Raw genomic sequence first — 27862 nt, 5'->3', positions numbered from 1 at the left:
CCCACCACCCCGCCCTGTCCCTAGCCACATTCAGATGGCTGGTCCCGCTTATATTACAGAGCAGTTACTGTTTATACCTCGCTTAGAGATTTATTATTATATATATATATATAATATATATATATATAATATATATAATATATAACAGATTTAGATGCTTTTATTAAATTCATTCAGTGTGTTAAACTTAATAAACTTTGGAATTAATTGGTTTTGATTTACTGCCAGGTGACTTTTGGCCAAACCTCTCTCTCTCTCTCTCTCTCTCTCTCTCTCTCTCTGTATATATATATATATATATATAATATACATATATATATATACATATATATATATTATATACATACTTACATACCCTCTCTCCCCATCCCTCTCTGTATCTCTCTCCCCATCCCTCTCTGACTGTCCATTCTACCTGTGCTGCTGGATATAAGAGCTGGAGAGTCAAGAGAGTATCTATATCTACCTGTAGCCACATAGGTACCTAAAATTCTCATAAATGTGGTCCATGTTACCACCAAGCCTTATTTGTCCATGAATGATGGTTGGCTCCTTTATTTTGTGACGGTATTTATCTACCAGGACATGTTGCAGTCAAATTTTAAGACCCCAGAATAAGCCAATGAAAAGTGCCAAAAGAAATAATAAGAAAAAGTCTGGACACCACACAGAATATTACTAAAACTCAACATCCGCTTCAATGATCAAGAGCACTTGACCCTTCCATTATGTGACTCACCTTTCTAGTGACCATTATAAGAGCGGTTATTTTCCAGTTGATGTCTGGTGTTTGAGATATGAACACTCTAGCAGAGGTAACACCCTAATGTCAAATCAGGCAAACAATGACCTCCTTTGCCACTGCAGTCAAGACTGCAACAGAGGGCACCATCAGCTTCGCCATCTCCACCTCAGTCCCACGAGGTTTCATTCTGCCTCTTACTAACAAACACACAAAAATATACAAAGCTATATATATAAGATTTGTATATATATATAATACATACAACATACATACATACATACATACATACATACATACATACATACTATATATAATATATACATATATATATATATATATATATATATTATATATATATATATATATATATATATATATATATATATATATACAAAGTAAGATAGGAGCTATGGGTTAACCTACTATGGGATAGTATTTATCGGTTCTCATTTTGCTAAATGAATAAATAATCCAACTTTCTAATATCCGAAAGTTGATGAACAAACTAAATCTGTTTCTCTCATTTTCTTATTTGTAATATATTATATAATATATATATATATATATATATATATATATCACCAAAAGTGTTCTCACATAAACATACTTAATGTTACACCTAGCATGCTTATAATGACCAGATATATAATGTAAACTTTGGTTTGCTAAAACTTAGGCTGTTAATTTCCCTGAAGATCTCTTTGACTGTGCTGTGGCCCAGCTTACTCATTTTGATGTTTAATAAAAACCGCAAGTTTATATCTTAAGGAAAGATTTATCTATCATTCCATCTCAACAATATATCCATGCTTACAGTCACACATACAGGCTATGCGTGTGTGTGCGTGTGTGTGCGTGTGTGTGTGTGTGTGTGTGCACATATATACATAACAGGCTTTTATATAGTTTTTGTCTATAAAATTCACTTGCAAGGCATTGGTTGGTTCAGTGTTGTACAAAAAGTCTCTAACCCAAGGTGCCCTGAAATGGAACTGAACCTGACTAAAAACTTGTGGTCGCAAAGCAAACTTCTTAACCACACAGCCAAGCTTATATATATATATATATATATATATAGGGAGAGAGAGACACACACACACACACACACACCACTTTGAAAGACATTCTAGAAACTGAAACTTCAAAGGAATATACAAATAAATTATTTTATATACATATATATATACATACATATATATATATATATCATATATAACACACACACACACACACACATATATATACATATATATATACATACATTAAGTATGTTTCTTTTTCTTTATTTATTCCTTCAAGCATACTGAGAAACAGTTCAACTCTTTTAAACTTCTACTAGACATCTGTTCCTAATATATCCACCACACACACACGCGCGCGTGCACACACACATGTATGTGTGCGTGTGTATGCATGTATGTTTTTATGCGTGTACAAGACCTCACAGGAACTACTCTAAAAGCTGGTCTTTGCTTTGTTGTTCCTCTCATGAAATGGTTAATTCTCTTTAAACGCCGCCTCATAAACTGATTCTGATTACAATTGTATAATTGAATCCATGTAGCAATAAATAAATAAATATAAATCCAAAAAAAATTACACTCAACAACAGAAACACCATGTCCCTCTCAATGGCAATGTTCCTGTTTAGCTCCAGCTGGTTTTGGATCCCAGAGCTCTTTAATGGACTCAATCATTTATTCATACATGTATATAAATGGATGCATATATTTCTTTCTTTCTTTCTTTCTGTTACTTGTTTCAGTCATTTGATTGCGGCCATGCTGGAGCACCGCCTTTAGTCGAGCAAATCGACCCCGGGACTTATTCTTTGTAAGCCCAGTACTTATTCTATCGGTCTCTTTTTGCCGAACCGTTAAGTGACGGGGACGTAAACACACCAGCATCGGTTGTCAAGCAATGCTAGGGGGACAAACACAGTCACACAAACACACACAGATATATATATATATATATATATATATATACATATATACGACAGGCTTCTTTCAGCTTCCGTCTACCAAATCCACTCACAAGGCATTGGTCGGCCTGGAGCTATAGCAGAAGACACTTGCCCAAGATGCCACGCAGTGGGACTGAACCCAGAACCATGTGGTTGGTTAGCAAGCTACTTACCACACAGCCACTCCTGCGCCTATATGTCATTCAGTTTATTTCAAGATTTCTTGCCAATAGAGAAAAAACCGGTTTCTAACCTAGATCCAAGACTCCATCATTGGAATTTCAACATCAACAACAGGATACTTTTGTTTGTATGTATGTATGTATGTATGTAGGTATATATGTATATATGTATAAGTGCATATTTGTATGTTTTGTTTTATGTATGTATTCCCATGCATATAGTTGCATATCTAGACATGCTCATATATATTTAAATGATAAACTTCAGGAAAGTTTCACAGACTTTTACAGTTCCAGTAATGGATTGGATCTGTAATCTTCGAATTAGCTTTCTTCTCTCTGGTTTTGGGAAGTCTAATTTCTCAAGATCGGTATTTTGGCAGTGTATTACATATCCCAGGGCCCCAATAATTACAGGTACAAACCTGAACTTGTAATCTGGATAGAGCAACTGCAGATTTCTCAATAGTTCAACATAGGTGTTCTCTTTCTCACTGATCTTCAGCGTTATGTTAACATCTGCTGGGCAACTAATTTCCACAACCGTACACAGTTTCCCTTCTCTATCCCAAATCATTATATCGGGTCTGTTGTGCCTACATTTTATTGAGGTCTTCACTGGTATGTATGTATGTACATATGTGTGTACCTACGTATATACGTATGTATGTAATTATTTACTTGTCTATTAGTAAATTTAGTAAAATAATCCCTTATTAAGTTGATGTTTACTCTTTTACTTCTTTCAGTCATTGGATCACAGTCATGTGAGGATACTGTTTAAAGAGTGTAGTTGAGCAAATCAATAAGCCTAGCACCTATTCTATCAGTCTCTTTTGCTGGACTGCTAAGTAACAGAGATGTAAACAAACCAATATCAGTTATGAAGCTGTGTGAGAACAGACACTAACACACACACACATACCATGGGCTTGGCTTCCACCCAATTTCTGTGTACCAAATTCATTCACAAGGCACTGGTTGACCCAGAGCTGTTGTAGAAGACACTTGCCCAAGGTGCTACATACTAGGCGTGAACCCAAAACTACAAGATTGCAAAGCAAGTTTCTTAACCACACAGCAAATCCTTGAAACATAAATTAACAAAATTTCAATGGTAAAAATTAATTTAAATCACTTTGAAACAAGAAGTTTATATCATATAACCAGGGGTGGTCTAAGGTGGGTTGGCATTCAAAGGGCTAAAAGAGATCCTCAATGGTTCATCAAAGCTTAGTGTTTTCTCCTTGTGTGTGTCTGTGTTTTTATATATAATTTTTTGATTTAAACTCTTGTCTCCCTGTAGCTTGTCATGTTGCAAATCTGAAGAGTCTTTACAGTGCCATAAGATACTGAAAAATTTTCTAAAAGTAACCTTAGTGTTGAGTGAGAAATCAGCCATTTGGAAACCGACTTTTCAACACATTCATAATCTGCTTATAACATAATCACGGCATGAATACACACGCCATAAACACCATAAACACAGAATGGAAACACACATCACAGAGCAGAGACATAAAGCATGATGCCTAATTATGGCCTTTTTTTTTATCTTTATTTATTTATCTATTTATTTATTACAGCCATATTTCTATTTAAGATATGGCAAAAGGAGAGAAACAAGACTAAGCTAAAACACTCAGCTGGTTAAACACAAACTAGTAATGTTTATTTGCACTTTATCCAAAGGTTAGTTATGAAATACTATATATATATATATATATATATATATATATACAGTAATGAGGATGAATCATAGTTGTGGCTTTTTCACCTCCGCTCGTTTAGTTAGGAATAAGGTAAGGGAAAACTATGAATGAGATAAGACACCTTGCTGTGTGCATTCCTACAAAATGTGAGTTGATAGATAAAAAATATATTGGTTAATAAATACCCTTCACAAAAACAAAACACATACACACGTGTGTATATAGATAAATATGTATATACTGATAATTATATAAATTATATATATATATATATATATAAAGTAAATATTTATAAACATATAATTATATATAAATACATAAATATATATATATTAATAGTTATATATATATATATGTATATTAATAAATAGGTAGAAATGCAGACATATATAAATAGGGACTGTAGTCCATATTTATCATGCTCCTGCTGCAGTAGAGGGTGAAGAAACCATATATCACACAGCTGGACCCCATGAAAGGAGCAAGGAATCTCTAATATGAAACCAATCTGATGACCTCTATCTTAACCTCTTCTTTATCTCTGCCACCCCAACCAATACCAGTTGCAAAGTTTTCTTAGGGTGTCTCAAGGAAATTTGTGGACAGCTTACTGTTCCCTCATTTTGGTGGGCCCTACCCCTTAGAGAGAGAGTAGGGTAAAGTAAAACAAAGAGCTCTGCTTGGAAGCAACACCTCCATCTGGTTATGTCAACAACATTGGGGTCTCTGATAATATAGTGTGATTTAGTTAAATCACTGACACTCCCTTCTGTTTCTCCTTGTCCCCACTACACACACACACACACCAGGGTCCAGTCAAAGAAACACAAGATTTGTTTTGTTACTCCTTAATGACAAGATCATAAGCTGTCAAACTCACCAGTTGCTATTTTTTTTATCTCTTTGCCTGTTTTGGAGATATTTTCTTTTCATGTTTTTAAAATTCTTTTTTGCTTTTTAACGCTCCCCCACCCCTCGTGTCTTCTGGAAAAGTGAAGGCATGTGACCTAGTGATTATGGTGTTGCACTCATGATTGTAAGAGCTTGGTTTCAATTCCCAGACTTGGCAGTGTATTGTGTTCTTGAGCAAAACACTTTATTTTAAATTTTTCTGGTCTTTTCAACTGTAAACGAGTTTCGGCTATTTAACCTTTTTCTGACCATATTTCTATCAACTTCAATATTAAACTCCTTCTTTATTTTTTAAACTTTCATCTTACTCATCATCATAATCTAATGCCCCCTTTTCCATGCTTGCATGGGTCAGACGGACACCATTCCTGTTGCTAACCTTCACATGTTTCTTACCAAAGTAATATTAGTTTCAAATTTTGGCACAAAGCCAGGATCTGATTTTTTTCATTCGCAAAATATGCTTTTTGCAGAAGACAGTAAAAATCTGAAAATTGGCTATAATAAGTCTCATTGCTATGAAGGTATGATGTTGTGGAGAAAAAAACTCGGAGGAAAAAGTTACAGAGGTTTAAAAATTGAAAAAACTGGGTATTTTTAGCCAATAGTGAGACAGAAATTTCACCATTCTGTTGGCATTTTGTCTGACTAGATTACCTGCTCAGTTTGAAACCTGAGAAAGAAGATATCCCATACTTGAAAATGAGTAAGGGTTAGCAACAGGAAGAGCATCCAGCTGTAAAATAGTGACTCAGTAATATATTCACCTAACCCATGCTAGCAAGGAAAAACAGGTGTAAAATGAATGAATTTATCATTTTATTATCTGTAGACCTGAAGTAAGGTGGCAGGCTGGCAGAATTATTGGCATGCAAGACAAAATGCATAGCGGCATTTTGTCCATCCTTGCATTCTGATTTCAAATGCCATTCAGGTTGAATTTTGGGGGTCAATAAAATACCAGTTGTCCACAGGAGTCAATGTAATTGGCTAACCCCTTCCGCTGAAATTGCAGCCTTGTGCCCAAAATGTGAAACCATTGCTTGTAGACCTGAAGACAGCAAGTTGACAGAATTGGTTAGCACACCAGAGAAAACACTTAGTGGCATTCCATCTGTCTTCATGTTCTGAGTTCAGATTTCATCAAGGTCAGCTTTGCCTTTCGGCCTTTCGGGGTTGATAAAATAAGTACCAGTTACACACTGGGGGGGGGGGGGGTAATGTAATTGACTTCTTCCCACCCCTAAAACTGCTGGCCTTGTACTAAAATTTGATACCCTTTTTAGTAGACCTAAACAACAAGAGCCTCTTCCCTTACAAAAAATCTCATTAAGTTATATTGACCAGACATTTTTTTTCTCGTTAGAAGGCTCTGATCCGCCCAACGAGATATCATTTAACATTACAGGATACCAGAAGGTGTATGGGGTGGGGTCGGGTGGGCGGACATGGGGGAGGCTGTCATTGAGATTCCACATATATGAGAAACCATAGAAATTTCCACTCCCAAACTCATCATCAGAATCAATTAATTATTGGTGTGTGTGTGTGTATGTAAGTGTGGATATTCCGAAGTACGCACACATACATATACAGATATAATTTGGCCAAACTCAATTACAACTGGTGAAAATATTATGGTATATGTATATGTATATATATATATATATATATATACACACACACACACACACATGTGCACATGCACACACATACACATACACACAGATAGATAATTAGTTGAGACTGATGTGTTCAAAAGTAGCTAAGTAATGTGTGTGCGTGTGTGTGTACATATGTGTGTATGTGCATGTATTTGTGAGTCTGTGTGTGTGGGTGTTTATATTTTATTTTTTATTTTTTTGTGTAGGAGTGATGGGTTTTTTTTCCCTGTATTTTGCTTTTGTAATCCCCACTCTAGCGATTTGGCACCAAAACAAAAAGTTTCTTTCAATTACAACCCAACTTATTGATGGCTGTAGTTTGCTACAAACAGCATCAACATCAACAACATACATAGGTGGATAGATGGATATGTGGGGCGGGAGGGTGGGGGGATGCAAACAATTATCCAAAGCTTCAACTTTGAGAACCTAATTGAAAGAAAACAAACACGACAATGATTTTTAGATTTGGAGTTTGTTATGTTTCCCTCCCACACATTGCAGTGGGGGAAAGTAAATTAGACAGGAGTAGATGGCTGTTTGTTAGGGTTTGACCCTAGGTTTGAGTAGACAATTAATCAGTGACAATCCAATCACGCCCATCCCGTTTTTGTTCATTTGGGGGGGGGGAGGGGAGTCGGAAATTCTGTTTGGAGCTATGTCATTCAATATGTCCTTCCTATTTTGAAGACAATAGAGGGTGTTATGAGGAGTATTTGACTTCGATTTATAGCAGGCTATGCAAACAGAAAGGACATCCTTGTTAGCTTGACATAAGTAAATTTCATTCCAATCTAACAGAGTCAGTTAAAGGCAATAAAGAAAGAGGATTGGTCGAAGCACTTAACTCTGCTCCCCTCAGTCTACTTGGCTGATGAGTCTTCCACTTCACACCCTTAGCCCTTTCATTATCAACCCAACTTAGACCCCTATTGGTACTAACTTATATACTTACTATTGTAAAGTGATTTAAGTGTGCCATCAAAATTTTGTCTTAATTTATGCTCCAAAACACCAGCTTAATAATGGTAAGGTTATTTTATTAAATTCTTCATTATTTTCAAAGATTAATGGGAAAAAAAAACAGTTTCAACACCTGGTATTTTGGTGTCTTTAACAGGATCCACTCCATTGCAATTGTTCTGACCAAGTCTTCAGTCTCTGAAGAGAGCAGACACCCCATCAGTTATGACAACAAGGGTTCCATTTGATCAGATCAACGGAACAGTTAGCTTATGAAATAAACATGTGAATGGCTGAGCACTCTACAGACACACATACCTTCAACATGGTTCTCAGAGAGATTCAGTGTGACACAGAATATGATAATACTGGTTATTGAATTACAATTATAACTCACTTTTTCCACCTGAGTGAACTGGAGCAATGTGAAATAAAGCATCTTGCTCAAGGTCATGATGTGCCACTGGGAATTGAACTCACAACCTTACAATCATGACTCGAATATCCTAACCACTGAGCCATGTGCCTTCACCATCTCTGAGTATTACCCAACAGCATGATGAACTATTTCCTACTGTAAAGCTCATTGGTCACGGTTTCTGCTTCCTTTTCTGTTACCTGTCTTAGAAATGCCATAAAGAATATTCATGGGCACTGCCCCTCCCCTTCTGACTAAGTACTAGCAAAAAAATTAAATAAAATATAAACCAAACCCAATCAATATTCTATCACCTTGTCCTTCCAATCCTAGTTTTAAACCTTCCTATTTTATAAATATTTCTTTTCCTCCTTGTTTCTGCCAACCTCTTCCAGGTAAACACATGCACACACCTTCCTTGAAAGGAGTGTCACCTCTTAAATAAATGACATCAACATGAAACAGAAATGGTAAACATTGACACAGGCAATGCATTATCGATGGACTAAAATAGAATTGGTTCCAACAGATCTTTCGACTCGTGCAAATATTGGTGAAGAGGAAATACCTGTGCACACAAAAAATAACAAAAAATAATGCCTTCCAAAATAATGAATTGTTCCTGCTAAAACAGATTAAAAATCACCAAAATCAGTCGTTAGTTGTGTGTATATTTGTTTTCAGTTTGCTTAATGTATGCAGAGTGAGTTGAACATTAGAGACAGGTAAACCTGGACGTCATTCTATAACATATATGCTGTGTATCAAATAACAGTACATCATCATCATCGTTTCATGTCCGCTTTCCATGCTAGCATGGGTTGGATGAATGACTGAGGGCTGGCAAACCAGATGGCTGCACCAGGCTTCAGTCTTGATCTGGCAGAGTTTTTACATTAAATTAAGCTTTTACATTAAATATTTTAAATTATTTCTAATGTGTTTTGTTGTCCCATTTTTGTATCAGCTAACTGTCCGGATGTTTTGCATTCTTGTCCCATTTTGTATTTTATATATATATATTTAAAAATAGGATAAAATCTTCATAAAAAATTATCAAGTAGTTAGCGTGAAAAAACCTCGTAAGAGAAAAAATCTGTAAATTTTTCAACTTGAAAATATTTATTTATATTATATAGAGGGCACTATTACACATAGATGCCGCACGCTAGGAGGGACTCTTAAAGTCAAAACTTTAGTAGTTTTGACTTTAAAAGTCCCTCCTAGTGTGTGGCATCTATGTGTAATAGTGCCCTCTTTATAATATATATATATATATATATATATAATATATATATATACACTGGAGTAAACACATAAATGTGAAACAAGGTGGAAAAAAGAGTACTCAAATACCAGTGGTAGAGTAATATGCTTTATTTAAAGCAGCAGAAAATTCAACAAAATCTGTTACTCTGAGTTTCTCGTTGCCGTTCATCAAATTCTAGCAAAAACTGTCTGATGAACGGCAACGAGAAACTCAGAGTAACAGATTTTGTTGAATTTTCTGCTGCTTTAAATAAAGTATATATATATATATATATATATGAGTGAGTGGAGAAGCAAAAGGTGGGCACTGAACACATTTATTGGGAGTTATTTGTATGGATCAAAACAGTTTGATTCCAATTCATTGGTCCACTGGGTTTCAAGCATGGTGCTAATCTTCAGTAATTTTGAATCTGAAATTCTAAATGGCTAAAGATTAGCATCACACTTGGAACTCAGTATACCAATGAATTTTGATCCATATATATATATATATATATATAATATATATATATATATATATATATATATATATATATATATATATATAATCTAACAGAGTCAGTTAAAGGCAATAAAGAAACGAAAGAGGATTGGCCAGATCACTTAACTCTATATATAATGTGTACACACATATATATGCCTGTATGTATATGAATGTACGTATATGTATGTGTATATAAAATTTACATATGAGTGTATGTATGTACATATATATATATGGAGAGAGTTCATGAAAAAAACAAAAGACGAAGAGAGGTGGTGTACAAAACAAACAGATGTATTAGTATAACACTCAGGAATAGAAAAAGTCTTTTACGTTTCGAACCTACGCTCTTCTACAGAAAGGGACACAGAAAAAAACAAGGAGAGAAACAAGGAGAGAAAAAAATGTGTGTAGTGGCTAACGATCTATCATGGCAACTCATATATATATATTATATATACTTATATATATATATGTATATATTATATGTGCACACACACATATTTAAATTATTTATGAATGAGAAAAGGAAGAAAATAGTGAAATTGAAATACGTCAGTTTATTCAAATATATTCAAATCCATATAATGAAAATCCTGTCCTACAGCTGTTTCTATATCCAACTTGTTCAAATACAGAAATTAAATTAAATCAATTTAATCTAATTTCTGTTATTGAACTAAATAAATAGATATGGAAATTACTGTAGAATTGGAATCTTAGTATATGGATTTCAATATCTTTGAATAAACTGATGTCTGTATGTAAATTTCTCAATTTTCTTCTTTTTCTCATTCATAAATATTTTAAATACCTATATATATATATATATATATATATATATATATAAATATATACACATATATATCTATCAATACAAAACTAGTATATTTAGTTTTCACTGAACACTGATATAAACTAGGGAACTAGGATGCTGGCATCTCTTAAAGGATTATAGAGCCCTGACTCAATTCTATATATGGTAGCATGGCACACGGATGTTAAATGACGATAATAATAATGATTCATACACACATCTGGATTTACAAAGAAGAGAAATAAGCACTCAATACAAGGAAAATTCATTCATTCATTTGATGGCAGAAAAGGCTTTAATGTTGCTATTCTGATTTTCCCCATTTCCATTCTTTCCCACAGTTAGTGAAGAACAAAAAATGGAGACAGAGTGAAGCCTCTTCTTTGAACAGAAGATTGTGTGGGGCTAGGAAGTCAGAAAATGGGAACCACAATGTTATATTTATAAGATAGTGTGAATATTCACACCTGGTATGAAAATAGACAGGTGTGTGAAGTAGTACATAAACAGGTAAACAAAGGTATATAAAGGCATAGAAAAATGTGTCTAGTTTACACACACACACACACACTCTCTCTCAAGTCATGTATGCATATCTGTATGTATGTTTTGTTTTTCTCTTTATAATTTAAAGTTAACTTTGACTGGCCACCTGCTTGATTGTAAAAGAAAGCATCTCATTTTGTTCATCATCTCTCAAATCCAAAGAAGGTCTTAACAGATTTTTATTGTCCCAAGCATCATGGTCATTTGTAATGTATAAATTAACCAACGTGTTGTATTCTCTCCCCAGGAACGAAAGTTCGCCCATACTTTACTCCAGGCATGTTAGTATGCTTTACATATTTGTATGTGTGTTTATGTATGTATGCCTATTTGTATCATTTATTCCTTCTCAAGCCATGCCTGGCTCATAAGGGCCGGTTTCCCAGTTTCCTGGGCATATAGGTTCCCCACCTGGACAGGACGCCGGTCCGTCGCAGGTGAGCTGCAAGATGCAGGAGGAAAGAGTGAGAGAAAGGTGTGGCAAAAGAGTCAGCAGAGGTTCGCCATTACCTTCTGCCAGAGCCACGTGGAGATTAGGTGTTTCGCTCATAAACACACACATTGCCCAGTCTGAGATTAGAACCCGCAATCTGTCGACCACGAGTCCGCTGCTCTAACCATAAGGCCATGTGCCTCCACGTGCCTATTTGTATGCACGTGAGTGTATGTTGATATGTATGCATGTATGAATGTATATTTGTATATGCTGTAACTGGCCAGCATTATGTGAAATGTTTTTATCAATATCTTCAATTTATGTCCTTGGATGCTTTAAGTGGGGTTCTTTTAGCCAAGGCTCCAGTTTCCCCTCTCTATCTAAGTTATTCTTGTATCATTGACCTTCGAATGTTCAGGCTGGCCATCACTCATCACTCACAACAGTGTGAGACATTCTTCAAAGGCCAGAAGGTCAATGTCATTGCCACCCTTTTCCCTAGACTTTTCTTTAAAAAATATATAGGCATAGGCATGGCTGTGTGGTAAGAAGCTTGCAGCTATCCAAGGGGTCAATAAACACCTGAAACAATTTCCAGCATTAAGGGTGCTTAATTATTATCAATATAGATGACAATTTTTATTGTTGTTTGTTAATTTCGTTAAGCTTTTATACTTTCGTTGCTCTCTCTTTTACTTGTTTCAGTCATTTGACTGTGGCCATGCTGGAGCACCACCTTTAGTCAAGCAAATCGAACCCAGGACTTATTCTTTGTAAGCCTAGTACTTATTCTATCGGTGTCTTTTGCCAAACCACTAAATTACAGGGATGTAAACACACCGACATCGGTTGTCAAGCAATGTTGGGGGTACAAACACAGACACACAAATGTATACACACACATACATATATACGACGGGATTCTTTCAGTTTCCATCTACCAAATCCACTCACAAGGCTTTGGTCAGCCCGAGGCTATAGTAGAAGACGCTTGCCCAAAATGCCATGCACTGGGACTGAACCTGGAACCATGTGGTTTGTAAGCAAGCTACTTACCACACAGCCACTCCTACACCTATCATTTTTAAATATTTCTTATCAAAAAGCAGTAACGACAAAAAAGAATGAAGGAATAATTGTTTTTAAATTAAGAAAGTTTTTATTAATTATCCTTTTAAGAAATTTACATGATAGGAAGGCGTGAGGGAGGGTGTGATAAGTTGTCAACGACCCTGAAGGGGTCAATGATATAAGAAGTTTATCAAATGTGTTCAGCCTTGCTGAAGTAATTAGAACATAGATGGAGGGAGATTATCATCATCATCATCATCGTCAGCAGTAGCATCATGTGTGCATGGAGGAAGGGAGAAAAAGATGAGGTGCTCACAACTGGAATGCCTTAGCTCTGCTCAATCATGGCTGACATGTGCCTAAGCAACAATGACAGCTGTCTCTTAACATTTACAGAAACCAAAATGCTTTGCTTTTTTCTCTATAAGATCCCAACTGTTGATCCCAACTGTTGTTTAACTTCAGCTCGGCCCCAAACAAGCAGACTGCAGACTTATGGTCAATGGTGTTCCAATCTGGAACCTCTTGTTTTTCTTTTAAGACAGCAGGACAGCAATTCATATCCAAGGCTGGTGGGGTGTCAGTTAAAAATTTGTTGAGGAGGCAGGCTTTTCAGACACCTGTGTTACCATGGGAAAATTCATTTTTAAATAAAAATGGTCCTAAACAGAGAAAAGTTGGGGATAGGGGGGGAAACCATAGCAGTAGAGTATGATATAAAGAATTTTTAGCTGTTTTATTTTGGCAGGGAGGCTGCTATTTCTTGTAGGTCAAGTGATCATATAGGGGCTCTCTTATTGACTTGACCTTAACTATTATACAGTCAAATGGTGCTTGAGAAGAATTACCTGACATTACTGCCAGGAATGTAACACAAATGGAAACCAAAGGCCCAGATATTTATACTGAAAGGGGCAGAAATGAAAACCTATTCAAAAGTTAAGTGATATTTATATAAAAAAATTTTAATGAAAAATGATATAATCATGCAGATGCCATGGTGGAATGGTTAGCACTCTAGATTTTGAACCCAGTAATCTGAGTTCAAATCTCAGTGAGACCTTAGTACTTTTTTAATAATATTAGAATAAATCCTCTATCAACAATCATCCAGGGGCATGCCCACCACTAAGGGGCTCACTGGATGACACTGCTCCCTTACTATTCAATGGTGCACCCTCAGATTTATTCCACTTTGGCATTATTACAAGTTAGTACCCACCCAAAATATTTAGAAGCGCCCCCCAGGCACCAAAGCCTGGCGACGGGCCTGACCAAGAAATTGAGCTGCGATACAGTAGCATCGTGTCAGCCAAGAACATTGGAACAAAGTTATTTTATCACGTCGGATTATTTTACCGAACCGCTAAGTTACGGAGACGTAACCAAACCAACATCGGTTATCAAGTAGTGATGGGAGCAAACACAAAGACGCACACACACACACACACACACACGACAGGCTTCCTTCGGTTTCTGTTTACCAAATTCTTTCACAAGGCTTTGGTCGGCCTGAGACTATAGTTGAAAACACTTGCCCAAGGTGCCACACAGTGGGATTGAACTCGAGACTGCATGGTTGGGAAACAAGCTTCTGAACCACAGTCACGCCTACGTCTATATGTTGCTACTTCTATTGTATGAAAACTTAACCTTTTCTACATAAAAGCCTAAAGCGCGAAAATAGACCAGATGTCATTGTCAAAAATGCGACAGAAATTTATTAAACAAATGACCCAGTCTTCAGTGAAATTTTAATAAATAAATAAATATATGTCACAATTTCTGCTCCATTTATAAACTTAGCATATTGTCATTTAAACATGTGACTTATTCTTTTTTTAATTTTATATTTTAAATAATAAATCAAAGTTCAAATTTCTCCTTATAACAAACATTACCAATGTTCAGTGGTGCACAAGTCTCTAATACAAACGAGATAGATAGATAGATAGAGAGAGAGAGAGATCAACAGGCACATACATACACACCTCTCTATATCTATGTGTACACATTTAGGTAAAACGAGAGTGGGGGGGGTCTCGACGTAGCTACACGATCTGCTAGAAATAACACCCTACGATTTAAAAAAAGAAGTTGGGAAAAGGACACATTATATAATGTAATCCTAGATACACTGCCTGGAAAAACAAAAGAATGATCACATATGTTATGTTTTTAATCACAGACCAGCTAGATCAAGGTTAAACGATGAGAACAACGACAACAATCGGTAATTTAGTGAGTGGCCGGTGAGGAGAGATCTTAAAAGACGATGTACACGAGGCTATACAATATCATGAATGTATACAGACTTGTTTTTTTAGTTGAATTAGACAAACAATGAAGAAAATAACAACTAGCATTGTGGGCTGTTCTGACAGGTCAGGTATTTATTTCTATGACCTAAAAATGTGGGTGTGTTTGGATGTTGAATGAAAACCGGATGGTCGGCTACTGGGTGCTGCGAGGAGATAAGATTCAGGAGCTGGCTGTCAAACTGTTAAGAAGTTATAAAAATGATCTAAATATCAATTTAGAGAGCGGGAAAGAGAGTGAATGTGTGCGTAGGAAATTGTTAGTTCTTATTGAAGTCAACAATGTTATGAACTCATTAAATAGATATTGTCTTAAAGCAAATATTTATAAAGGTAATCTTGGAGAATAGAGTCGGAAATTATCTAGTGCATCAAAAAACTATAATTTTTTCGGATCTGTGTTTTAAGTATCGTAGATTACGAAATTGGGGAGAAAGGAGAAGTGGATGAATTTTGATCCCCCCTCTTAGCGAACATTTTCAATTTTGACTTATTTTCGAAACTTTTTCGGATTTGTATTACGCATATTTTGAAAAATCATAAATCCTAGATGTTTAAAACATAAATCTGAATAAAATCATCAATAAATAGAGAAAACTGAAAATTTTCGGGGAAATGAGAGGTACTCCTCACCCCGCACACCTTTTTTTTCTGTTTGGAAAAGTTTTGAATACTCATTCTTTTGCATCTCAAACCAAAACCTGTGCGCAAATATTTTCTTAACAAACAACGTATAATTTCGTCTTGTCAACCGAGAGTGAAACTGGAGGTTTTCATGTTTTCTGTCCACAGAGAGATTATTAGCTTACAGCTGATAAAACCTTGTGGGTGAATTTGGTAGACGGAAACCGAAAGCGCGTTGTGTGTGTGTGTGTAATGTATGTATGTATATGAGTGCATGTTTGTTACATTTGCGTTTCTCCAAAAATAGTCCAACTAGAAGCAAGACATTGTTAACGTTTCCCTTGTCAACGAACCGTCCGTTAGCTTTGCGCCTTCGAAGACATGTGGAATAAGAGGGTGAGTGATGGTTAGCGACATGAAGGGCATCCCGCTGTAAAAACAATGCCTTAAGTAATATCTTCGTCAAAGCCAAACTAGCATAGAAAAAAAAGGTCATAAAAAGCCCTGTTTCTTTTACTGAGCCAACAAACAGCAAATCTCCTTCCATCACATCCTACCATCTTAAAGAACGATACAGTGGACAATATCTCACTAGGTACACTTACGTTTAGATAAAAACAAAACAGGACGGTTATGCCTAAGAACGATTTTTGCCAATAAATCTGCTCGATGTAGAACTGAGACAGTGATAAGCTTACAGCTTATTTATAATTCAACTGGTGATTAATTACAATTCGACTCTAATACGTCTGTGGTTAAATAAAATACGGCGAGATAGAATTAGCAAAAGTCATTGATAGAAATGTCAAATATTTTCTATATCAGTCACTTGAATATTTACGATACCAATTTAGTTATTAGTATTTGTAGTTGTGTATGCACAGCTATAAATATAAAATTAAAAAATCATTTTGGTCTTGTCAATGAATGGAAGAATAAGACTGAGTTTCATTTTTTATTCCATCAAATTTGTGTTTTTGATGTCTATAGCTGTGAGCATGTTTTGTGGTGTTGGTGTGGCTGTTGTTTGTGGTGGGTTTCGAAATGTTTTCGGGAGATGTATATCTCCCTGCTTTATTTGTGTTTGCATTTGGTTTGGTTGTTTTTCTGCTCTTTTTCCCCCTTCTTTTTCTGGCTACTTGCTATTCCTTACTGGTTTCGTCTTCCGACGAAATTTCCGAGGAATCAGAAGGTGGTAGGGGTATGTTGTCGGCTTCTATGTATGTCTGTGTAAGTGGTTAAAACTTGTCTCTTTGTGTGTGTGCTATTGGGACTAGCATTATCTTTTAAATGTGGCAATAATAAGGCTAACTGAAGAATTTAGTAACATTTTTGTTATCATATATCTAGTGAAAAGTTCTACGTTTATTTCAGTTGATTTTTTTAAATAAAGGTGGGGAAAACCTCCATTTATTACCATGTTTCTGTTGAAATAGACCACCTTTGTTTCAATCAATTTTGAAAATACTGAAGAATGTAAAATAAAAAAAGGTTTGTCATTATTAAGCTGGTGCTTGGGACATAAATTAACAGGAAATTTTCATGGGACAATTTAACTTGAATCACTTAAAAACAGGAATCTTGTATCACAGAATCAGAACCGGTTTCAGGTGGCTTAGTTCAGAAGGGATCTGATGTGCTTGCTAAAAACTGTGGACATCAATTGATCTAATATATATCGTCTTCTAAATGTTTCACGCTCTTGTCCCAGTTTGTATTTTTTTACATTTACATATATATATAATATATATATATATATATATATATTCTTTTACTTGTTTCAGTCATTTGGCAGTGACCATATATAAATATATATATCCCAAACAACACTTATTTTAGTGCTGTTGACACTGCCGGATTGAATAGTACTGCCCAGTGTCGAAACCATAATGATATCCGTGGGGCAGCTGATGATGGAAGTATGTTGGATTGTTGGTATGGCTGTTTTTATATATGTGGAAAAGTATTATAACACATCCTTTTGATATATATATATATATATAATTACTCCAAACACGAACAACAACGCGAGGACGTGGAACAAGTATAGTGTTATTGGACGCTCAGGAAAGGAAAGAATGGAGGATTTAACGTTTCGAGCGGAGCTCTTCGTCAGAAACATAGAAAAAGGAAAGGTCCAAGGAAGGGAAGACGGAGAAAGAAAATCGCCAACGATACACACGCGGCCACATATTGAACTGCAATACATTCCTTGCAACCGCAGCTAAATCCTTTCCCCGTTTTTTTTTTTTTTCAAGTCTAACACCAGGAGTTAAGGGACTGTTAAGGGTTAGCTAATGTCACTTGCAATAAATGAAACTTAGAAAATAAATTGAAAGGATTAAATCTCAAAGCCAGAAGATGGATAATAATACAGAGCTTCTACATGGTCGCCCAACTTGCTAGACACAGCAACCAAGTTTCCCTCGGTGTCACACTGCTGTTTTAAGAAAGGGAAAGCGGAACTGGATGATGTAGTCTAAGGCATCTTTCTTTAAAAAAATATAATAAAGAGAGTTAGAATGCCTTTGATTATATGCCGGTCCAGTGAGAGCTAACCTGGGGTTAAACATGGAAAAAAGTGATCACAAAAATCGTTCAAGTTCATACTATCACGACTCCCAAACATTTGTGTATGTGTCTGTGTGTGTACTAAATTATGTATGCTTGAGAGTGTGTGTTTGTGTATGTGTGCGTACACGAACTTAAGACACTAAAACACGAAATGCCAGACAAATACCCTGACACACATACACACGTGCACAAATCCCTCCCTATACACTCCTCTCTCTACAAAGACACAATAAGGTTTATATGGAGTGTCTGTGAGGCTATACAATTACAAGCTATGAAATTCGATATGTCTCACCATTCCCTTCTGAAGTCTTCATCGAATAAATATCTTTAACGGAAAAAGAAGACGGGGGACAGAGACTTCTCCATGTTTTAAATCAGATAAGAGAACATTATAGTTATAATTGTTTATCTTTAATATACTGTGAAGTTTATAAGAATGAAGCATAAAGCTGACATTCCGTTTTGAATTCACTGATTAAGTTAATTCTTATTCGCCACAAAGAATGAATTACCATACGGACGTGCGTGCGTGCGTACGTACATGTGTGTGTGTGTGTGCGCGCCAATAAATTCACACGTACGTACGTACGTATGCATGTGTGTGTGTGTGTGTGCGCGCACGCCAGCGTATGTATGTATGTATGTATGCATGAATTCACACGTACGTACGTATGTAGCGTATGTGTTATAATGATTCGTTACTGGTGGCCAAATGTTTCGCTAGTTGAATTTTTTAAACGAATGAAGTATTTAGTGCAAATAAAGTATATATTTTAATTTAATATAATTTCTATTACATATTGTAAAGCGTCACAAGGCGGCGAGCTGGCAGAAACGTTAGCGCGCCGGGCGAAATGTTTATCGATATTTCGTTTGCCGTTACGTTCTGAGTTCAAATTCCGCCGAAGTCGACTTTGCCTTTTATCCTTTCGGGGTCGATAAATAAAGAACCAGTTACGCACTGGGGTCGATGTGATCGACTTAATCCATTTGTCTGTCCTTGTTTATCCCCTCTATGTTTAGCCCCTTGTGGGCAATAAAGAAATAAGATATATTATATATTGTAAAGCGTCAGTGGGTTGAATACCTTGTTACGTGCTAAACACTTTACTATTCTAAGAACTATACAGGTTGGGAATTACCGAAATAAGCATAACTAACAACCAGATGTTGTTTAACGACAATTCATCCCTAACTGCACAAAGATTAGTCATGTATCTCACCAGATTGCATAGAGAAGAGTAAATGAAACTATATGATGTACTAGTTTCTTTTTTCTTTTCTTACTTTTTTTCAGGAGCCCCAGCGATAAGCGAGGTAGAAGGTCTTACAACCCGGAATCGGAACTTGTTTCGACATGGATTAAACAACTAACGATTTCTGATAAAAATTTTTAAAAATTATGAGCGATTAAATGAAGCTAAGATGTCCACATCCGTCTTAGGGGTACTCATGGCCTGAACGAAATTATGGACTGGTTTCGTGCGAAAATTGAAACCGGCTCGCTAGGTGTACACGTTCTAATCAGCGGTGTTCACCAGACCCTTTTGTTTAATAAATAATGATTTCTTGCGTTAGCCCAAAGTAACAAACAATTTGTGATCTTGACTAATGGTTAATTTATTGCCACTCGATGGTTGTCATCCAGAGAGGGGTTTTGAACTCAGATCGTAAAGAAAGAATTAAACCTTAAAAGATTTTTTAATCCAACACTTCACTGATTCTGCAATAACATCACCTTCCTGTATGGTAATAACAACAATAATAATAATTTCTGCCATAGGTATAAAGCCCCAAATATTTGGGGGAATATCAAATCGTCTGCAGTAGTTCTGGTTAAAAAAAAATTTTTTAAAGCGACTTTTTTCTTCTTCAAATGACCAACGATTCCTCTAAGAACATGTTCATAAAAGATTACTTTTTATTAACCTGCTAGGTTTGAAGAAGAGCTCATGTCCATGGCCTTTGCATCTCCACCGAAACTTTTGATTGATTCATGTCGATAATATCCCGCTTAAACTGGTGCATGTCAATACTTGCAGGAGAAGCATGAACAGAAAAAAGATTCCAAAGAATCTAGGTTCTGTTGTGCAAAGACTGGGGCAAATGTTTAATGCAGGCTGAGAACACAACACCAGTGATGGGAAGAACAGAGGCTAATATAGTAGTGGCGTAAAAGGCAGATGGATGATACTGCACGCTTGTGGACCAGAATGCTGGTGTGTATCTGTGATGTTATGTCAGTCGGTGGTCGAGTGGCTTTTACTCTGAATGCTGTCTAGTGTGTGTGTGTGTGTGTGTGTGTGTGTGTGTGAGCAGCTTAGTCCTAGAAGTGGGATCAATAATATTCAATTGTAGATCTTGTAATGTATCATTACGATTCCAAGGCCTAAAACTGCGTAATTTGAACCAAACCCGAATTCCAAACAGTACACAGAACACATTGCTCTCCCGTTTTTAACAACCAACACGTTTTTTTAAAAGAGAGGAATGAATTCATTCAAGTCAGCGACAGCTCTTGATTAAAACTTTTTCATTTCAATTCAAATTTCTCGTGTTCCGAAAAAGCAAAACCATGAACGTTACACGATCTCATACTTAATTTTCGAAAATTGTATAAAGTAGGACCTATTGTTAATTAACCCCACCTCAAAGTTGGTCTTGATCGAAAAGGCAGACCTATGATCAAAAACATTTCAGTTAAGTTTAGAACAAATAAATTGAAATATGAATGATGTCCTTTTTAAAAACAATAGGAGTTTAATTTGAGGGAGATTTGGCTGCTATTTCTAAGAGCAGAACTGTTGGTATTTTATCTCTCTTCGGGGCTGGCCGAGCAAACATTTAGTCAAAAATATTACGGAAATGATTGTCCCATCCCGTTTCCCTCTAAACAGTGCAACAAAAACTATATTATCCAAGGCTGGTGGTTTGTAACAGATTCAATGCCAACTTAAAGTCTCTATTTATAGTATGAGTTATGTTCAAAGATCGTCATTCAGCAAAGTGGTTTTGATATTCGATTAAAGTCGATTCACACCACTTAAACCGCTGGAGTGTGTTTACAGAAAATAAGAAAGCTATATCACAGGTACCTGATAAAATAAAAATTAAATACAGTCGCATTCCCTGTTTCGTTTGAGCCCCATTCCGAAGAATATGACGAAGACCAAACTATGAGACTCGCTACTTTTTTTATTTTATCGGCTCCGGCAAGAAGAAAGGTAAAGATGATTTCGGCAGGAAAGACACAATGGAATATTTAGTCTCATTTCTCTACGTTCTGTGGTGAAACGCCCCACGCTTCCAAAGTTCTATAATTCTTTCTAGTTTTGGCACAGGGTCAGCAATTTTGAGAGCAGTGGGCAGCCGATTACATCGACCCCCAAGTATTCAACTAGTACTTATTTTATAGACTCCGTAAATAGGAATGGTAAAGTTCGCCCTCGGCGGAATTTGAACTCGGAACGTGAAGAAACACCACTAAATATTTTCTCCGACGTACTAATAATTCTGCCAGCTCGCCGCCTTCCAAAGTTCTACAATATAAGCACATGTGTGTGTGTGTATACATTGAAATAGATAGATAGATAGATAGACAGATAGACAGATAAATAGATAGATATATAGATAGATAGATAGATAGATAGATAGATAGATAGATAGATAGATAGACCTACACGCGCGAGCATACACATACATGTGTGTATGTATTTAATATATCAATTTTTATTAATATTTTTAAAAACTTGCCTCTCCAATACATATATATGTAAATACATCAGATGTACACACACCCACATAAACAATCGAGGAAGGAGGCATGTAGTCGCTCGGCCTGCTAGAAATAACAGCTAAATCTTCAATTTACATCATGCTATCTTAAAAGGACACAGTAGATGTTATAGTCTAACTACAATGACCTAAACTAAAACAGGGTGATCACAGCTATAATGTCTTTGATCATAAGTTTTCTCAATCAAGGTTGACCAGGGCTAAAAAAAAAAAATACGCACACACACACACAAAGACAGCTGCTTGGCATGTCTAAATTAAAAACAAGAGAATCATTCCTGTCAGTTGCAGTGACCGGCTTGGAGTTTGGTTGCGAAGGAATGAAGAATAAATACAAAATATATTTTAAGAGGCTGATACAAAAACATACATCGATCGATATATATATATATATATATATAATATATATATATATATAGATAGATAGATAGATAGATAGATAGATAGATAGAGAGAGAGAGAGAGAGACAGACAGACAGACAGAGAGACAGACAGAGAGACAGACAGACAGAGATGTGGTTGTATATGTATGCGTGTGTGTGTGTATAGGTAGGTATATTTGTCAAAATACCAAGGAGATGAAAGCTTATTAAACCGCCGTACATTAAATATAGATTAAAAATTAATATGAATAACAACAGAAAGCATTGTTTATTTCGTGTGTGTGTGTGTGTGTGATAGGAGAGACAGACAGAGAGATGAATGGATGGATACATGGATAGATATTATACACAGGCACAGAGGGATGAACATATTTATTGATACTTACTTATTAGTGGCCGATGTAAGGTGAGCCAGACCCACCGAGTATCCAAAGTAAGTCTCAGTCTTGCCGCTGTAAACCCGAGCATGTTTTGTATCGATATTAAATGCAGAAAGCGGATAAAATAAATATAACAGTAAGATAGTTAACCAACACATGAATTGGTAATATGTTTTTTTAGGACTTAAATAAGAGAACCTGTTTAAAATGATCATATTATACGTGTGTGTGTGTGATCTTGTTTATAAATATATATAGTTGAATAATATAATTATAAGGAAGTGATTGTATTGTTTAGCGATCCGTTTCGTAGTAGCAAATATTTAAAGATTTAAAATGAATTAGTAGGGTCAGAAACAAAAATGAAGATCACAAATAACTTTCCGTCAGCCTGACTCAATCTGAAAACAACGACTGTTCAAAATCTCAGAATCTCTCTCACTCTCTCTCTTTCTCTTCCTCCCCTGTCTCTTCCTTTTTCTTTTTCTCCCTCCCTCTATTTCCTCTTTCTTTCTGTTCTAATACTCTCTATCTCTCTCTCTCCCTCTCGTCGTCCTGTTCTAATACGTTTCTCTCTATCTACTGTTGCAATGTTTCTTTCTCTTTTTTCTTTTTTAGTATGTTACTCTTTCTCTCTCGTTCTCTCTCGCTCTCTGTCACTCCTATATCACCTACTGCTTTTCTTTTTCATTCAGCCCGTCCTATAAGTGCGTGTATATATATATATATAAAAGAGTGTGTGTATAAATGCGTATATTTGTGTGTGTGTGTATGTGACCGTAACGCTAGAATGTGCTTATCTATTATGCGCCCTTCTCACTCAATCGCTCCTAAGTGTACGTCCTTGTTAAGTGTACTGGTCGCTTCATCACAAGCATATGTATGTGTTTTGCTGTATGTACACAGATAGGCCTGTCTTTCATTTAATGTGTTTGTGTATTCCTCTTCACCTACTTACTCACTTTCGTCCACTCCGAATAATCCTCATTCATTCTCACTTCTCTTTTTCTCTCACATTTTTATCCCTCTCGCCGTCTCTTTGTCTTTGTCTAATAATAATAAAAAACCACTATAATGTTAGTCAATTCATCTATTTATTTTCTCAGCTCTTACATACGGAAGGCTCCAGGACAGGATGATTAATTTTCCACTCTTAAATAACTAACTGACTTAATTGTCACAGTCAACAGGCTGCAGTTAACAAGAAAACAGTGGAGCTTTAAAACACATAGAAACGGGCGACGGTCGGGACGATTTTAGCACTTTAGCGGTCATGCCAGGAAGAGCAAGAATTAGAGATGATGGGGGTGAGAGGCGGTAGTAAAACAACATTACATACTACAGCAGTAGCAGATTTTATTCTTATTTATTTACTATTATTCCAGCCCATTCACATGTTTTAATGATAGACTGGTTGGTCGGTTGGTCGGTTGGTTAGCTACCGCCATCCATTCATCCGTCCCATCCATCCATACATTCAGACACACATACATATACATACATTCAAGCATGCATGCATACATACACACATACAAAATAAAACAATCCAGGCGACTGGCAGTGGTCTGCGACGACAAAACTCGTGTTTGGAAAAAGCGACAGAAAGAGTACTGTGGAATTGGTGTGGGGCGTGGAGTATCCGACGTTTCGGATAAAGTCCTTCGTCTTGATTAATATGCTTAAGATGATATGAGAACGGAGGAAAGACAGGAAAGTTTTACATCCTTTCTGTTGTTTACCTTCTATTTTAACACCATGGAAGGAATCAGTCTAAAGTGCTGGACACTCCTCACTCCAGACAATTTCATGTGTGTGTGTGTGTGTGTGTGTGTGTATGACATGTGTATACACACATACATACACACACACACACACACACACACACACACACACACACACATATATATATATATATTATATATATATATATATATATATCTGTGAGTATGTGTGTGTGTATGTATAGGTGTGTAAGAGTTGAATATAGATTCGTCCTTTAATTGGAGGTTTCCAAAAGAGATTTCTAATGTTGATTCTTCATACTTTGCTGGGAGTTTACAGGCGTAAATTTGCGAAGATATGAAAGTAGTACTTGTATATAAATTATCCAATTGGGATGCATTTAGGCATTTATGGAACTTCATTCCATAAATGGTACGAGTTTCGCTTTTGGATACGTTGGGCTGGGCTGGACGGATGGATGGATGAACAAAGAGAGAGAGATAGATAGAGACAGAGAGGAGACAGACAGACAGACAGATAGATAGATAGATAGATAGATAGATAGATAGATAGATAGATAGATAGATAGACAGACAGACAGACAGACAAACAGATAGACAGATAGATAGATAGATAGATAGATAGATAGATAGATAGATAGATAGATAGACAGACAGACAGACAGACAGACAGATAGATAGATAGATAGATAGATAGATAGATAGATAGATAGATAGATAGATAAGTAGATAGACAGACAGACAGATAGACAGATAGATAGATAGATAGATAGATAGATAGATAGATAGATAGATAGATAGACAGACAGACAGACAGACAAACAGATAGACAGATAGATAGATAGATAGATAGATAGATAGATAGATAGATAGATAGATAGATAGATAGATAGATAGATAGATAGATAGATAGATACGCACGCACGCAATATATCACTTATTAAACGATTTGACAATCGCCGATTTCATTCAGAGATTATGTCCCCCCCACACACACACACACACACACACTCGTTGATGACACATTTCTGAATCTATTAACAAGTCTTTCACGCCGTCTGCCGACTGATTCAACGCCTTCCCCTTTCTCTCTACATCTAATTATCGCTGCCAATCCTTTGTACTCCGTACAGAATCCATTGACTTACTGCTGGTGTTGTTTAGCCTCAGGCCGCCACTAATCGAACAGACCTTTGACCAAAGGCATTCAAGCCAGAGCCATCCTGTCTTTTTCTTATGTGCAAGGAATATAGGACAATATTATCCATATCATATCCTTTTTTTTTTATGACGGTGGGATGTAGTTGGTAGGATATTTGGCTGTTATTTTCTAGCAGGTCGCGTGTACATATAGTAACTCCCTTCTGGCTTGAACCCTTTGAGAAGTGAGTATCGGCCGTCGATTAATAACTCCAACAGTAACTTCCTCCCACCTATTATTTTGATTTCTAAGGCGGCGAGCAGGCAAAATTGTTAGCACAGTGGACAAGCATTACTAAGCGGAATTTCATTCATTTTTACGTTCTGAATTCGAATTCCGTCGAGATCGACTCTGCCTTGAATCCCTTTTGAGATCGATGAAATAGATACCAGTTGAGCTCCTCCGCTTTCCCCAAATTTCGGGCCTAGTGCCTATGGCTGAAAGAGTTATTTTAGAGTTTCTACAGGGTCCCCGAAACTAAGTGTTAGGAAAGGAGAAAGGTATCCTCGAAGCGAAGTCCCGACCCGAATGCTTATAACAGAGTCGACTCCGCTAAAGGAACCCAAGATACCAGAAGGTGATGTCAACCATTTCCATGCTCAGAGGCTCAGGAACAGGAGATGCAAACGCACACCCGCTAATACTCTAATACTCTCTTTTACTGTTTCAGTCATTTGACTGCGGCCGTGCTGGAATACCGCCTTTAGTCGAGCAAATCGACCCCAGGACTTATTCTTTGTAAGCCTAGTAATTATTCTATCGGTCTCTTTTTCCGAACCGCTAAGTTACAGGGACGTAAACACACCAGCATCGGTTGTCAAGCGATATTGGGGGGATAGACACACACACACATACATATATATACATATATACGACGGGCTTCTTTCAGTTTCCGTCTACCAAATCCACTCACAAGGCTTTGGTTGGCCCGAGGCTATAGTAGAAGACACTTGCCCAAGGTGCCACGCAGTGGGACTGAAACCGGAGCCATGTGGTTGGTAAGCAAGCTACTTACCACACAGCCACTCCTGCGCCTACTGTTTTTTTTTTTTTGCCACTCCTGCGCCTAATGGGTTTTTTTTTTTTGCAGGGTGGTGAGGCCATGAAAACGCTTTGAACATCCTTCTGAAAAACTTAATCGCCAAAACGAACGATTGTAGAGACATTTCTGGACTGATTTGAAGCATTACTTTTCCATTATTAGGTTTATCTGACTTGATTGACGTACCATTATTATTAAACCTGTGTTTATTCCACTTTGCCTTTCATCCTTTCGGCGGTCGATAAATCAAGTACCAGTTGAATACTGGGTCGATCTAATCGACTATCCCCCTCCCCTCAGTTTCAGGCCTTATGCCTATTGTAGAATGGATTATTATACCTGTGTTTGTTTTGATATTAAGATTGAAGAAATCTACTTCGTTTGTAAAAAAAAAATGGACCTGGCTTTGAACCCTCTAAGTAAATTTCGTTCCCGCGCTAATATACTTACTCTGTGCTACGCAGGACATATTTCCCCGGCGTCCATGCATCATGTACGATACACATTCCCATTTTTTTAAAACCACCAGAGTAACTTAGTACTTATTTAAAAGAAGGCTTTATCTTACTCAGAACGTATGACAAAGTCTGAAAACAAAGATGGACGTTCATG

General features: G+C 36.5%; 1 protein-coding gene across 1 annotated transcript in view; it reads right to left on the bottom strand.

The window, feature by feature from the left end:
* LOC115215377 (integrin alpha-4-like) overlaps window positions 1-23842 on the bottom strand; it is a 205572-nt gene extending 181730 nt beyond the window's left edge. The window contains exon 1 of the mRNA XM_029784535.2: window positions 23272-23842. Coding sequence (XP_029640395.1) covers window positions 23272-23480 — 209 coding nt within the window. The 5' untranslated portion in view covers window positions 23481-23842. The remainder of the gene's footprint in view (window positions 1-23271) is intronic.
* Between the last annotated feature and the right edge of the window lie 4020 nt (window positions 23843-27862).

The sequence above is a fragment of the Octopus sinensis genome, linkage group LG9 (genome assembly GCF_006345805.1).
Source record: "Octopus sinensis linkage group LG9, ASM634580v1, whole genome shotgun sequence".
Lineage (NCBI taxonomy): Eukaryota > Metazoa > Mollusca > Cephalopoda > Octopoda > Octopodidae > Octopus > Octopus sinensis.
This window is presented reverse-complemented; position numbering and strand designations above follow the sequence as displayed.